The 16196-nt window shown below is 44.0% G+C and overlaps 1 protein-coding gene across 3 annotated transcripts in view; it reads left to right on the plus strand.

Annotated features, from left to right (window-relative positions):
* Positions 1 to 357: 357 nt before the first annotated feature.
* Positions 358 to 16196, plus strand: part of yeats2 (YEATS domain containing 2) — a 19938-nt gene continuing 4099 nt past the window's right edge. The window contains exons 1-25 of one of the 3 annotated variants that reach the window (XM_084006996.1): positions 358 to 523; positions 968 to 1072; positions 1176 to 1273; positions 1416 to 1508; positions 1594 to 1827; positions 1943 to 2061; positions 2814 to 2975; positions 4120 to 4231; positions 4794 to 4838; positions 4925 to 5093; positions 5735 to 5977; positions 6552 to 6719; positions 7643 to 7734; positions 8391 to 8576; positions 8710 to 8938; positions 9716 to 9874; positions 10449 to 10585; positions 11388 to 11534; positions 12535 to 12729; positions 13736 to 14099; positions 14190 to 14324; positions 14729 to 14860; positions 15108 to 15258; positions 15549 to 15625; positions 15726 to 15805. In XM_084006996.1, the coding sequence (XP_083863122.1) occupies positions 973 to 1072; positions 1176 to 1273; positions 1416 to 1508; positions 1594 to 1827; positions 1943 to 2061; positions 2814 to 2975; positions 4120 to 4231; positions 4794 to 4838; positions 4925 to 5093; positions 5735 to 5977; positions 6552 to 6719; positions 7643 to 7734; positions 8391 to 8576; positions 8710 to 8938; positions 9716 to 9874; positions 10449 to 10585; positions 11388 to 11534; positions 12535 to 12729; positions 13736 to 14099; positions 14190 to 14324; positions 14729 to 14860; positions 15108 to 15258; positions 15549 to 15625; positions 15726 to 15805 (3627 nt within the window). In that variant the 5' untranslated portion in view covers positions 358 to 523; positions 968 to 972. The remainder of the gene's footprint in view (positions 524 to 967; positions 1073 to 1175; positions 1274 to 1415; positions 1509 to 1593; positions 1828 to 1942; positions 2062 to 2813; positions 2976 to 4119; positions 4232 to 4793; positions 4839 to 4924; positions 5094 to 5734; positions 5978 to 6551; positions 6720 to 7642; positions 7735 to 8390; positions 8577 to 8709; positions 8939 to 9715; positions 9875 to 10448; positions 10586 to 11387; positions 11535 to 12534; positions 12730 to 13735; positions 14100 to 14189; positions 14325 to 14728; positions 14861 to 15107; positions 15259 to 15548; positions 15626 to 15725; positions 15806 to 16196) is intronic. The other 2 variants (XM_084006997.1, XM_084006998.1) reach the window with 2 other exon arrangements.

Consider the following 16196-nt stretch of genomic DNA (forward strand, 5'->3'; position numbering starts at 1 on the left):
GACATTTATCATCTGCAGCATGTGGAACCAATCCCAGAACTGATCATCTCAAATGTGCTCATCAGTTCCACTTTTTGTCACGTGTTGGTTTTCTAATTGATGGCTTGAAGCATTTAAAAATGAATAGCAGTTATACTTATAGATCTTAAGGCAGAGGCACGGCCCTGGTGTGTATTTTAATATCTTGTTTATCGATCTGGGCAAAAGAGCGTGTGAATCATGTTTTCGATCAAATCTTTACACCTCCTAGTGAACTCCAGTGAACAAAGCCACAGAAAGATGGTAATGATAATTCAGAAAGTGTCCTCTCCTCTTTTTTGTAGAATAGCGGCCCCTGGTGGCTATTATTGTGAAGCGCAAGGCTAACTATCCTCTACTTAGCTTACTTGTCCACCTCGAGATTTAGCTATTTACTAAACACAAGTGTGCAAGATGAATGTAGCATAACGCCAAGGATATGCTACCACTGAATTAAAGCCCACGTCTCACAGAGAAACGTTGCTCCACAGCACAGGGCACTCCAGTAAGTTTGCATTTCAAACGGATTGAATCGGTGTCTACAAATGTGTGCTAACGTTAGCTACATTAGCAAACAAGGCTAGCGGTTGGCTATCGTTACTGCTGCCGGCCACGCGAACGACAGGCACGGATTTCTCTGACGCTGCTTCCGCGAGACACCGTCTGTTGACGTAACGTTTAAGGTTTTCATTTGCACTCGCGTCACTGAAGGTTGTGGTTTTGTCCAACAATGGGCAAGCCGTTTGAAACGGGTGGACGGTGTGCTAACCTAGCATAGCTAGCTGGCTAGTCAATGATACAAGTTAGCTGTGGACATCAGCTTCTCTGCTAGCCGGCTAATTCGATGCTAAGTAGGCTACCATCACAACTGGCGGTGGGAGCGAGGATGTGACTGGCTAACGTTAGCTGTATTGATATGCAATAGTGCTAATATATTATTCTTTGCAAGCAGCCATGTCGGGAATTAAAAGGAAAATAGAAGGCAACGATCCCGACTACGATGACATCTCGCTGGTTCACAATAGCAAGAGAAACAAAGCGGCTGAGCATAATGGTAAGTTCGTGATCTGCACCCTGGGACAGCACACCTGCTTTACATGTTGTGGCGGCTAACAGGTGACCCAGCAGCGTTTATTATGTTCATCCTGCCTCATCAGCCAGAGAAGCAGCAGTGCAGAAGATCGAGACCATCATCAGAGAGCAGTTTTCTTTGGAGATGAAGAACAAAGAGCATGAGATAGATGTGATAAGTCAGGTATGTGGATACTCACTTCATCATGCTACGTTTGAGTAGTTTTGAGTCAGTAATGCAGAGATAAGGAAAGTAACTCGCATACCTTTGTGTATGTTGCCAAGTCAAAGCAGAACATTTTTCAATTAATAGTTTTATTTTGCAGCGACTCAATGAAGCCAGGAGGATGATGGACAAGCTAAGGGCATGCATAGTGGCCAATTACTATGCAAACGCTGGAATAACAAAGATCCCAGAGGTAAATTCCCACCCAGCAGCTGCCAGCGGCTCTAAGGTATTGGTGTACTACAGTAGAAGCAACCACAATGTCCTCTGTGTCCTAGCATGCTTCTAAGAGTGACCCTGCCGTGCTGAACCACCCAGCAATCCGCCGGTTCCTGGAGTCCCCGTCCCGGTCCTCCTCCCCTCTCAACCAGGGCTCAGAGACTCCTTCTTTGGCCCACTCGGAGTCCGAGTCCCTTTCACAACAAGGAGAGGGAGCTGAGAGGGATGGAGAGGGAGCATGGAGAGAGGATGGCAGCAGGCAGGAGCGCAGACCAGGGCGCAATACAGGCAAGGTGAATTCAGCTGACAAAGATGACCGGGTCATGTGAAGAATGCAAAGTATTATCAGCATTGAGCGTGTATGTTTTTATTTTTCATCAAACCTGTATTGTGCTTTATTTGTCGTAGGACACATTTGGTGTGCCATTGTCCTTAGGAGCAGAGCAGAGGGTCACCTACCACACGACTGGAAATGAAGCCTCTAGACTTTATGCAAAAAAGACAATCGTAGTGGGGAATGTGTCCAGGTATGTAACCCAACTCAGTCATCTCTCTGACTTAGTGTGTTGTAGTGCATGTCTTTATAGTTCAGGGGCCTCTCGGGAAGTCATGGATCTGTTTAACAGAAGAATATCTGGTGATATTCCAAATTTACTCTTGTTAAAAGCAATGCAATAACAACACGGTGCTGTTTAAAAACAACCTGACGGTGGTGCACGAGAAAGATAATTTATTAAAAATCAGGTCTCTCTGCCCTCTCTTAATACTCCTAGTGGCATTTGCAAAATCCCACCACCCCCAAAAGGAAAGCACCGTTTAAATTTCTGTTTGTGAATTCGGGTCAAACTGTCAAACGAGGCGGCGCTGATCAAATATGAATAAGATTCTGATTCTGAGCACTATTTCTTGCCTCAAATGTTTTCAGTAACAATATATGTGAAACCTATGAATGAGTTATAAGCCCAGCATTGACTTCAGATTGGGGCACGTAGGAACCCTAGAGGTGATTGTTACCATTCTTGATGCAGTTGCATCAATAAAATGTCCTTTTACTTTTACTTTTACTGGGTCTGATTGATCCAGATGACTTACAGTTCCTCGAGACCGCTTGGGTCGGTGTAATTCGTAGCACATGCTGATTCTAGGAAGCCTGATTGACCAGGCCGATGTATCTCCAGCACGCTAAATGTCTCTTGATGCTAAATTGTATAGTCATTTCTCAGATGCTACAGCTTCCATAATAAGAAGGTTGTCTTTGCTCTCTGTCTCTCACCCTCAGGTACATTCCCCCAGATACACGGGAAGACAATGACCAGTCTACCCATAAGTGGATGGTGTACGTCAGGGGCTCCAGGAGGGAACCCAGCATCGACCACTTTGTAAAGAAAGTCTGGTTCTTCTTGCATCCCAGCTACAAACCCAATGACCTAGTGGAAGTCAGGTTTGTTTTTGTCTTTTTTTTCTAATTCGTTGTACACACATTTTCTGATATATGCAGGGCTTCACACTTGTTACACAAACTAGCACTTGACTGCTGTTTTATGTGGCTGCCTCAGGCAACAATAGAAGTCAGAGCGATGGCGACAAACTACAGATTTACCCTCACATGTGGTGTTGCCCATAGACACAGTGTTTACTTCTGAACTTACCTTACTATTCTAAGTTAGTGGTTTGCTCCACCTCTTTCCATGCACTTCTTGCCAGTCTGATGGAAGTAAGGACCAGGATGCGTAAGAGACTGTGTTCATCATCAAGTCTGCTGATTTTCACATTTTGTAATGCAGACTCGGCAGTAAACACACAGTTATGAAAATCCTCTAATAATCAGTGCCCCCTTGTGGATATTTGTTGATGCAGATCATCCAGCCTAGTCCCTGTCAGTCATAGCTGAATGTAAAAAAAACATATTTTTTATGCAGATTGTACACACACATCATGAGGTGGAGTCTGTGACATAATTTAGCACACAATGAGTCAGACTACAAGTCAACATCAGCATGACTAATAGTGGCCACACCTACACAGTGTAGTCACTGAGAAAAACGTGTGTTCAGGGGTTTGGCTTGTGTCTTACAGTTCCTTCAGGAGTCTAGGAGGAACATAACGTTTAGCCTCAGGTTATGAAAAGTCTCATTTAATTTCTATTCTGTAAAAAATGGCGACGGATTTAAATGTGCCCATGGCTTCTAAATAAATGATCTCTTTCATTAGTCAGCAATCCTTATCCGGAGCTGTAGCCTCCTGGCTGTTTCAGCTGACAAGGCACTCTCGTTGCCGTAGCAGCTGCTCATAAGCTCCCTCTGACTGACTCGAGTCTTCATTCCCAGTGAACACAGGCCAAGTGCTCTCTGCTGACTCTCGACACAGCTTCAATGTAGATGAAGGGGTGTACGAAACTAAGACAAAAATCACTCATGGGGTATTTGTTAATAGACAGTGACTGGTAATATGCACACACACATGTATATGCCCTTGTAAAGTCATGCAGTGAGCTCAGTCTCTGTTGTGTGTGTGTGTGTGTGTGTGTGTGTGGATGAAAAACTCTATTTTGATTCATAAGGCTTCTTGAATGTTTTTGTTCTCAGTGAATCGCCCTTTCATTTAACACGTCGTGGTTGGGGTGAATTTCCTGTGAGGATCCAGATCCATTTCAAAGACCCTCGCAACAAACGTATTGACATCATCCACCAGCTAAAGGTCAGACCACATCATGGGCGTGCAGCACATTGTTTGCTTGTTTTCCTCTTCAGACTGAGACGTGTGGCGTTTTTACACATCTGGGTGTAACTGAACCTCCTGTGGAGGTCCAGGTGTCTCTATGATGTCCCGTGGTTTATGGTGACTTCTGTACTGCCACTGGTACATTTCAAGTTAGGTACTGATGGTATAATTTGACCTACTTAATTGGTGTGGAAACAAACACCATAAATTAAAGAAAATATAGGATTCAGGATTTAGTAGGATCACCTATGATAAATATTGTGTGATAAAATACTTTGGACATACTGTGTATTGCAACTAGACAATAAAACCTCATTTCAATTGTTAGTAATTTGACTTAGCCCACTTTTCTTAAGGATGGGTTAAATGCAGGTCGGCTGTCGTGTATGTACCTGTATGTATATGACTTCTAATAAAGGTTTACATTTTTAGTTTCACAAATAGTGATTATAATTCAGGTCTCCAGTTCACCACCTCCTCTTTACAACTTAAACTCTATAAAAGTCTTTATTTTGAGCTATGTGTTCTTTTCCTACAGCTGGACAGAACGTACACTGGGCTGCAGACACTCGGGGCAGAAACTGTAAGTTCTAAATGTTCACTCTGATTCCTGCAGGGATATTTTTATCCTCGGAGCTTTACTTTGACAATTGGCTATATTTGTTCCAGGTGGTTGACGTGGAGCTCTACAGGAGCTCTCTCGGGGAGGACTACATCCCTCAGCCCTCTTCCTCCAAGGTGACTCACAGAGCAGCCAGCCCTACGTTGGCCACCTCCCTGCCTCAGAGTTATGGACGCTCCAGTTCTCCCATCTCACACGATCCCAGTGTAGACAAAGGTATGCATACAGAAACACTGGTCATGAAAAAGTGTATTAACACTGTAGTAATTAGAGGGTTGTTTATGACCACTAATAACTGTTTTGTTTGTACCATGAAGACCCACATGCACACACAAAAGTGTGCAGATGATGGCGATACACAGTAAAGAAACATAGCATTGCACCATTAAAGGCAGTGAAGAAAGAAGGAGACTTTGCTAGGTAGTAAATGTGGATGTAAACAATGCAGGATTTGGAACATTTTAGAAATTGGCTTATTTTAATGTGTTTCATGCATTATTTAACATGTTTGTTAGGCCTCAAGGATACACACAGTTTGATTTTGTGAGAAATTGAATGTAAACACAACGGTACGTTAAAGACAACATGGTTTTTGTGCAGCACTCATACCCAGGTGGCCACCCTGCTTCCTCAGTTACAAGATACTCATATTTATTGAATGATGAGCAGCATTCTCATTTACAAAACCAATATCTTTCCAAAAACAATGAAGAAAAATATATTTTTTACATAATACGGTTGGAGTTTTGTACTCTTAAACTGTAACTACATTTGTAAATCTTTCAAGGAATATGTAACTCAACTCCAGATGAGATTGAAAGGGAGTATAAAGGAACTAAACTCTCATTCCCTCCTAGCTTTCATCAAAACGGAGATTGGCAGGTCTACAAGCGGCCATAGCTCCGGCCTCGCTGCAGGTGAACCCACTCCAACTCGACCCAAAGTCAGCGACAGGATCACTCTGGGTTCTCATGGCAACTCGGCCTTCCAGCCTATTACAGCAAGCTGTAAGATTGTCCCTCAAGGACAGCCACCCAGTCCTGCTGCGTCTCCTGGGAAATCATTTCAACCAATCACCATGAGCTGTAAGATTGTGTCAGGTAAATGTCTCCACCCAGTGGCCATTTGACATTTGCATGACACCTTGCAGCCATTTTTTATTTATTTATTTATTTTTTAAACCCTTTTATTTCAGATTTTATTCACAGGCAGGAAACACTTGACTGTCTTGATATTAACTCTTCCACTATTCACACTGTATTTTACACACTTCGTTACCTGGCGTTGATGCTCATCCTTCCTTGGTCTAATTATTTAAAAAGCAGCCATTGTTACCTCACCAGAACAAGACTACTCATGAGCTCTTCCAGCCACATTTTTGTTGTTGTAGGCAAAATTCATAGAAATCTGCAGAAATAAATGTTTCCGCTTCATTAGACTTCTTCAAATCTGCCTCATGGATAGTTTAATTTGGGCCAAATTGCCACAAATTCAATTAATGTGAGCTTGACCAGCAGTGATGTGTGTGACATCATTCATAGGCTGGTGCCAACCAAGAATTCATCATCATACATCATTCATCAAGGAACGACTGTACATCGTTTACACATTCATATATTTGTTACTAACATCCCAATTATTAATTTTATAGCCGGTGTACTTTCTTACCAACAGGGTCTCCCATCTCCACCCCGAGCCACTCCCCGCTGCCTCGCACACCCACCACCTCCACTCCTGTCCACAGCAAGCAGAGCGCTTCATCAGTCCTCAATAACCCTTACATCATTGTTGACAAGCCCGGCCAGGTGATCGGCATGGCTTCCTCATCCACCGCCTCCACAGGTACACATCCCTACTTCATGCCAAAGTGCTGCTTGAAAATGGGAAGCGGACATCGAGAAGCGGTGTCTAAACCGCCCACATAGAATATATAAAAAACATCTGTGAGAACGAACAAATGAACAGTACCCTCTTGACTCTCCCTAACTCTTTCTCTATTTCTCTCTCGTTATTTCCGTACTGTTTTCTTTCTCGTTCAGCCCCTTGTACTCTATTGAACTCTTCCCCTCTTCTGTTTGTTGCCATGTCTCCATCTGTTCCTGTGTGTCTTTTGCTTCTGTACTCATAAAGTATGACGTGTAGTGAGTCAGCAGGATGGTTGCTGGATGAGAGGTTACCATGGTGACTAAGCTGCTCTGTTTCACCGCCAGATTAGGAGGACCCAATGCTCACATCAAGTTTTGTATGTGTTTGTGTGTGTATTTCCCCGATGAACGAGGTGTGCGGTTTGTGCACTGTCATGTGAAGCATTTTATGTATGCGTCACCCCATCATGGAGTATCATCTCACATCACCGAGGCGATCGCATTTACTTCCTCACATCAGCAGCATCACTTCATATTCCACTAGATTGCTGACTCTTTCACTCCCACTCAGCCACTCCAATTCTTCCTCCACAAATACACAGCTCAACCGGTGCTGGCAGCAGGGCCGGAGTGCCAGCAAGAGATATCTTATCAAGCTGGATGATGTGGGTGTTGTGGCTGAATCACCAATCCTAGGATAAAACACATTTTAATAGAGCAGGCAGGGGATGAAACTTGGTTGCTCGGCTTCAACACCCACGTCACCCCGACAGGGACCGATCACCTCGCAACACATTGGTGTCTGTGGAAAGGATGGCAGGAACTGCAGTTATCATCACCAGGACAGTTCTCTGCTCCATGTCTTATTGTGTGTGTGTGTTTGTGTAAATTACTTCACAGGAAGCCCGACAGCCAAACAGTCTGTTGCTCAAGGCGCACGTTCTCCTGCCCCCAAAGTTCACTCTGGCACCTTCCTGTCATCAGGGGTGAAGGTGAGTTGGCAGTGTCAGAAATTGTACGCTGTCACGAATTGTTAAGAGCTAAAACATATTTATTTATGGTTCTGTTTCCACCGATGTGAAGTGTCCTGTATCTTTAACAAAGTGTGTTATTAATAGTAAGCCAGAGTGCTATCTTCAGCAGATGTGACTGCCTTGGAAAGCTATTTAAATGGGACATCACTCTAAAGGAAGGAGGCGGTGCAGTTAGCTTTGCAGAAGCACAACTGCATGGTTCTGTTTCACTCAGTGTCAATACCACGCTGTAAAAATCCCTCCACTCCTACATGCTAATCATCCCGTCCCCATCCACGAAGAAGGAAATTTGATTGAACTTAAAATTTCTGTTTTATCACAGTGGTACTCAGATTCTACAGTTGTCTCTCTTTCTGGCTGTTGGCATCTGCTATGGTGCTCGAGGCCAGGGCTGATTGGGAATGTAAAAACCGCTCTTTGATGAATAAATTATGAAACTCCTCTCTGCATTCTGTACAAAAAAAAAATAAGGGGATCTTAAATTTAAAAGTTGTGTGCTTTTTAAATTAGAGAGTCAAATTTACAGCGACGACAACAGCTACAATATCTACAAGCTGTTGTTTTTCCTTTAACCGGCCTTCCTGTGACAATCCTTCTCTCCATGTGGACTCCAGGTTATTATCAAGCAGGAGCCGGGGGAAGTCTCAACACATCAGCAGCAGATGGTTTCCACAGTAACCAGCCAGCAGCAACCTGCTGCCACATCAACACACCAGTTTGTCGCAGTGAAGGGAGGTCACATGATCTCCATGTCGGCCCAGAAACAGGCAGGAGGGGCCGCAGGGGCCACGACGAGCAAGGTCGGTCTCAAACGCCTCTTGCTTGTAGCCACAAACACTTAATCATTAACGCATCAGTCATATTGATTGTGATTTACTTATGTGCTCTGAAAAGTCATTCTAAAGCTGTATCTGTCACTTCTCTCATTTCTAGCTGTTAGGCATTCCTGTTAGCTCGACGCTTCAGTCTGCGGTCAAACAGGTAGCCATCAGCAGTGGACAGATTCTGGTCGCCAAGGGCAACCCTTCTGCCTCCAAGGTGATGGGCGGGAAGCAGGTTTTGGCTCAGGGAGTCGCTAAAGCCATCGTCAGTGGAGCCAGTGGCATCTCTGGTCAGCAGGCTGCTGCCAAGGCGGCTGGTGGTTCAAGTGGCAAGAGTGGAGGTCAGAGTTCACACACACACACACACACACACTATACACAGGTTCATATAACACTAAGGCAGCACAAATAAATGTAAAATGATATATAATAATAACAAGTTCTACACATATTGAAATGAGATGTGCACATTTTATGGAGTTGTATATTAACTCACTATTGTGTTTGAATCCTTCTCTGACTCAAATGTATAGATCATGTACGTAAGCTTGTACTTGGACCCTAGTCATGTTCAGGTTTTGCCAAGAAAAATATGTTCACATTATTTCAATCAGGAGATACTTAATATATCGTTAAGGGGAATTTATTAAATGGTGCACATTAAGATGAATAGAGAAGAGTCTTTGGGAATTGGACCACATCATGCTGTAGATTATTAAAGGGGGTAGTTGTGCCAAGGTTAGTCCAGGAACATTCCCCCCTGGAGGGTAGTGGTGATCAAAGGAGTTGGCTGAAGTACCAATGATGGGATGTGAAGCGGGACTGGGCCCTAGATATCATGCAGACTGGAGGTTTGCATACCGATGCAAACCTCACACTGAAATGACAACTGATCACAACAGAGATGAGGACAGTATTCAAATTTGACAACAATGATTGGCTTAGGGACATTGATTTGAATCTGATTGGTTTAAATAGTAGGAGTCAGAGGAAGATTGACAGAGAGATTTGTGAAGGATGAGAGTGTAAAGAGTCTTCACAGCCAAGCTTTATTCATTCACAGTACAATTTCAGAGGTGGGTGAATAATATTTTTCTTCTTTCTGCATATGACCTCAGTGATGGCAACTCTTCAGTTGCCAGCCAACAACTTGGCCAATCTGGCCAATTTGCCTCCAGGCACCAAGCTCTACCTGACCACCAACAGTAAGAACCCCTCGGGGAAGGGCAAGCTGCTTCTCATCCCACAGGGAGCGATCCTCCGGGCCTCTAGTGCAGGTGAGACATCCCACATTCATCTTTGTATTGGTTTCAGTTCAGTAATAAATATATGAACCTCTGGTGACTCGGTACGCAGGGTTCGTGTCCCACCCTGACTTGTTCTCCCATGCCTCATGCTGTAGACATCTGTATTAAAAATGTTGTCGCTCTCGGTTCATCATAAACTTTGTTAAAAGGAAGAAACCCACTTCTGAAGTGACTCTGCACTTAAAGCATGCTGGTGGCAGTTCCAGATTTTGGCAGCAACCTTCAGGATAGTGAGTCAGTGAGTTTATTCTACATGTACTGTCAGCTCGGATCCCTCACACGGCAAACTTCCTGTCAAATCACAGTGAGATTAAAGAGATTAAGCAGCATCCTGTATTTTATCTTAAATACAAATTTCCCAGCAGTAAACCAACATTAATCTGTAGAGCTTTGCTTCAGAATCATTCGTCTCAATACAATACTTTCACCTCTTTGAAATTAGACAAATGCATACGTAGAAGATGCGCTCTAATTTGGGATAAAGAATAACAGGATTGTTTTTCCGATTTGAGACTGGTGTGTATTTTGGCTGTCTGTAATTTAGGTCAGCAGTCCCAGAGCAGCTCATCAGCAGGCGCTGGCAGCTCTCAGACCTCCTCCTCCTCGTCCTCCTCTTCCTCTTCCAGCAGTTTGCCATCCAACCTCTCCTACACATCCTATATCCTAAAACAGACCCCGCAGGTGGGTAGAAATGCATTTACATCAGACTATAAACATTTATTCTCTTATATAATATACACTTCTTTGATATGCTTTGTTCTTGACTCTCATTTTTGTTAACTAGAGCATTTGTGTTTATTTCAGCCATGTTGGAAGTGCTTAATCAAAGTATGTGGGGGAAACTGAAGGTCTTTTGCACATTTAGTATTCTTGCCACAGTTAGAAAATTAACTTATTTTAGAGGTTATTCCTTTATGCCATGACAGGACTTGCATTCACATCCTGCAAATGGGGTCTCCTTCCTTGGTGAATCTCAGATCTCTGTATTCTAGTAGAAAGGTTGAGCCTGTGTGTCCTGGATTAGACACTTTCATTACAACAGCATTGATCCTGTACTCAGCTTTGGAAGAGCACTGTCTGTGCATCGTCCCTTACAGCAAATAATGAATTTGTCTGCAGAGGTTTCCACCTACATTTAAAGTAAAGAACCTAGGCTGCACTTCCTAATATAATCAATCTTCAAAGGATGTTGCATTGATTTCAAATAAGGCTAATTCAATATTCTGTTTAAAGGTATATAAAAGATAAAGCAGATGATACATTTTACATGCATAGACATTCATCAAAATGTGCTGCACAGCATAATATGAGTTACATGTTCATTTTAGCTTTAAGATGAGTACTGTGTCCTGTTTTTTTCCTACTTTGTTAATGCTGTGTGGTTTACCCAACTGAATTTAGGTCATGACAATTTCCCTAACTGTGACTACAATCAAAGTAAAATGTTGTTGGAATTTTTGACCCGGTCCCTGCTTGTCCACAGGGCACGTTTCTGGTTGGCCAGCCAGCACAGGGTTCGGGGAAGCAGGGAGCTTCAAGTTCAGCGGGTCACGCAGCATCATCTCCAGCCACTGTTACGCAACAGGCGATCCGGGTCACAGCTGGACAGAAGGCGGCTATCCTGGCTCAGGTCAGCATGGGTCCTCTACGCTGTCCGATACTAATGGAAGCTGCTGTAATGACTACTCTTATGTTGATTCCCCTTTACTGATTGGGGTCAAATTAAAACTGTATAATCACTGGATGTTTTGGAGATAGTCTATAGATTTAGCTTTCACAAACCCTGTGTGTGACAAACTGAAGATATTGACTAGCAATTTGGATTTGACCACTTTTGCACTCCTGAAAATATGCTGTGGCTGGTTACAGAATGGATATTACAAGTAGTGTTCTGCTGTCGGAAAACGGTTTAACTGGGCTGGGATGATTCATCAACATCAGTTTTAACGGAAATATGTGGATTTGCTTAAAGTGCGTTGGCGTGTTGCCAGAATGGCTGCATCCCCAAAGAACACGCGGCTGTTAAAAAAAAACTAAAAACCTTGTCACAGATCCTCCAAGTGTGGTCGGCAACGTGATTGTCTGAAACGTCTGCAAATTAGAAAAGGTTTACCACAGCGTTACAACAACTATGCATGACTGCTTGAATGGAAAGCATCAAGAAAGCACCGCGTCCTGATATATTAGGATTATCAACATGCAGAACGGGACTTGAAATTGATTTTCTAAATGTTTTGTCGTCAAAAGTACTTCCTGCACTGCTGTTGTTATGGTAACGTAACATTACACCATGCATCATCTAATGTAGTTATTCAGCCATCGTGTGATGTACCATGAGTGAGAAAATGGTTCAAACTAACATCACACTGCTTCTTCTCCTCGCCCTCACAGTGAAACCAAAATTAACATTTACCAGTGATTATCTGAATATTACTCCAGAGATTAAATAAATCCATAAATAAATAAATAAAACCATTTTAAGTCAAGTACTTAATTTAGAGTAATCGATAAATCAGTCATTACAATCCAACTAATAAAAACAGTTGTTAGGTGCAGCCCCTAATTGTCAGTGAACGGGTGATCTCCGTTTCTCAGATTCTAAACTGCACCTTTATTTGTGTGATTGTCAGGTGGTCGGCGGCTCCCAGGGTGCACAGGTGAAGTTGTCTGACGGCTCTGTGAAGACGGTCACAGCGTCATCAGCGGGCCACTTGTCCAAGCCGGGGACGACCACGTTGAGGATGACGGGCGGAGTCATCACCGCCGCTAGTTCCACCCCCGGCTCTGTCGCTGCTGCTGCAGCAGCAACGGCCAGTCAACAACAGGCCAGTGTCACACTCCTCACATCCTGCTGTTGTATTCGGCCTGGCAGCTGTTCACTTTTAGAAGTAGTCTCAAACCAAACAGCCATTACATTTATAGTATTTCTTTGATGCCTGCAGTTTTTTTTGGCCACTAAAAAGCAGTTTGATACAAAATACTAGATTTTATATTTTCCCTATTAAAAAGTAATTGGTTTGAATGTTTATGTTTGTGATTTGATGATTTTTTTCGTGGTGCAGTTGGTGCTTTTCCCGTAGAAATATTCCTAGTTGGTACATTTGTGGATGTTTTTATACTCTTGTGAGAGAGTAACTTGGAATACACAGACATTAGAGTGACCCAGTGACTGCAGTATCAAAGTCAGCCTTGTATTTGTCAGAGAGATTAGATGGTGTGTGTGAAGAGCCCCAAGCAGTCCGTCAGTGGTGGTTTGTGTTTAGGTGATTACAGCTTCAGAGTCAGTGGCCAGGCCTCATTAACTCGAGAGATGGAAACGCTCTAAAAGACCTCCTAGAGGCTCCAACAAGCAAACACAAATACGTTTACAGCACGTAACAGAGAGGAACCCTCGCTTCTCTGGAAATGTTGACATCAACACAAAAGAGGAATGCGTCACTGCTTTTCCTGTTTTGGAAAAAACGCCCTCCCCGAACTGTTAATTAAATAAGGACTCTCTGTGAGAGAAGTTGAGTCTTTTGTCTGTGAGAATTCCATAGAACCAGTGACCTTATCGGCACGTCTAACTCTGGGAGTTGCACGGCACTGGTAGGCTTAATCAATGTATTTAATCCCTCTCAATCTAAACACCATTGTGTAAGGCAGGGTATCGTTTGAAAATACTGATTCCCATACAGATACCTCAAATCAATATCGATACCACAATGATAGTTTTGAATGTCCAGCCTACTAATGTGCATTAAAATAAAGTCTACCTTGTCAGACAAATAAATGCTTATTTAATTACAATACCTCTCTGTAATTTGCCCATGTCGCTGTGTGTCTGTGCAGGCTGTCGATGGCGGGAAGTCTCAGCACCACTCGCTCCTGGTGGCCAATCAAGCAGCAGTAATCAACGCAGCTAAGAGTGCCAGTGCTGCTGCTGGAGGCAGCCTAACGAAGACTGCCGTGGCCACCTTGGTCAAGGGTGCGGGCAACTCTGCCACAATGACAAAGAGTGCTGCCGGTCCGACTGGAGCTGTGGTGACAGTAGCCAAAGGCATCACCAACATGCCCGTCGTCAGCATGTCCAAGGGTGCAGGAGTGGGCGCTGCGGTGGGCGTACCTAAAAGCAGCGGCACGTCATTGGTCACCGCAGCCTCATTAGTCAGCGGAATGGCTGCAGGGGGAGGGAAGACGGGTATTACTCTCTCAGGTATGCAGTATGTTCAGACAAGTTCAATTACTTGAACAAATATTACAAGTCCGGCCACAAACTTGATCTGGAATGTATTGTTTGGTCCAGGTATGCTGAAGATCCACTCGGGGGGTTCCAGCTCCCAGCAGACAGTCTTAACCATCCCTGCCAACCAGCTCAAGCAGCTGGGGGTTGGCACTGGGGCCGGAGGGGTGCAGACCATTATCATGCCTGTTGGGAAAGGTAAGTGTATGCCTGAGACGGTCTTTGGAGTCGCATCAGTAGCTTATAAAGAGAGAGTTCTCTCTGAATCCCTTCTTGAAGTAGATAAAAGGAAGTAGCATGGCATTTGAATAATACATGAAGCAGCAAAGCAGCTTTATTAAGTGCGTCTTTCTGTACTGAGTTAATTTCATCGACACACATGACCACAGGGTGTGATTTATTTGAGAGGGACGCTCAAACATCAACTGTAGAGGATGTCTGAGTGTCTCAAACACTACTACACAACTGTAGATTCTTTCCCTCCCTGCAGTAAACCGTCTTCCTCCCCTCCTCATTTTCCATCAACTCTTAAGCCAATTTACCTAATTGGCCATTGATCCATCCAATCACCCAACACACTGTGTGTTTTCTTCTGTGTATAGTAGTGTCTAAAGGCCCAGTCTCCAGTTCTCCCTCCTCCTCTTCCTCCACCACCCCTGGAGCATCTGGAGCTGGAGCCTCCCCTAGTCCTGCCAGGCAGGTGTCCCCCTCTCTTGCCCTGCCTCTGGCACAAGGTGAGAGGGATCCATCCTCGCTCCTCCCACTCCCCGCTCTTATCTCATTGACCTCCAACCTCCATTTTCTTCCAGTTTATCATAATGTGCTGATACTAGTAGCAATACAAACACACATTCTTCTACAAAGAAATGGTGTTACTCATATGCATCAGTGATTAATAATAACAAAAAACAGACACTTCAACACTTCAGTGTAGAATTATTGAAATGAATCTTTGTCTCTGCTTTTCTTCTGTCCCCACAGTGAAGACGGAGCCAGGTGCCAGCACAGCTGTCACAGTTGGTCCCTCTCCCCCGGTGGCTGCTCCCGTCACCACGTCAGCCCATGTCTCCTCTGCAGCTGCCACAGTCAAGCAGGAGCAAGGGGCAGATAGCGCTTCACACGACCTCATCAAGTAAGTGCTGGAACACGTCGAGTGGCAGCACATTAATTGATTCTTGGAAGGATTGGTAATGCATTGCCTGTTAAGAGGAACCGATTGTTCTCTGCACCCACGCTGGCACTGAGTCATCAGAGTGCTGCTGCGTGTTTGTATAAATGGGTTTCACCGCTGAACTTTTATTTATCATTTTAAAATGCTAATCGGCGTAGCAGTGGAAGGATTTAACAACACATTCTCTTGCAGGCAGCTTTTCCAGTAAATATGTTCTGGTAGCACACCTGACACTTGTGGTTCCTTCTCAGCACTGAGCACATAGAGACCATGATGCAGCTGCTGACGGCGGTGATGAAGAAGTTCCCTCTGATTGTGCCAGATAAGAGTAAGTGAGCTGGTATTTGGTATGGCAAAAAAAACGAATGAAAATGAATCCACTGGGTTTTGTCAAGCTGCCTAAACTCCTATTTTGTTTGTGTGTTTAGCTGAAGACTCCCATCCATTCTGTGCCTCCTCAACAGAACAGTATTACTCCTGGACTATTGGCAAGCGCAGAGCATCAGAGGTGACATTCTGTTGTTTTGTGTGCAAGTGATGATGAAAATTCAAAGTTTTTTCCCCTTCACTACTTTCTTGCATTGTATTGACTGTTTTATGAACTCGTTAATATCTCAAAGTGACAGCACCTACTTACTAGCAGTCGTGTTTCAGGTTCCAGGGTGAGGGCGTTTGTAATGTCAGTGATAATTTGCATTGTTTGCAGTTTTATTGTCTGTGTAATCTGTCTTGGCGCTCGGTGCCGGGCCCCTGACTCAGCAAGCTTTCTGCTTACCTCATGTCTTCCTATCTATCTGGTCAGATGTGTATCCCTGCCTGGTTGTCTCCTCTCATTTCGTCCTAACGGGGCCATCGATAGCTCATACAGACCGGCCCATGTCGCAGCTGTCTCTCTACGG

Source organism: Eutrigla gurnardus (genome assembly GCF_963514095.1).
Source record: "Eutrigla gurnardus genome assembly, chromosome: 4".
NCBI lineage: Eukaryota > Metazoa > Chordata > Actinopteri > Perciformes > Triglidae > Eutrigla > Eutrigla gurnardus.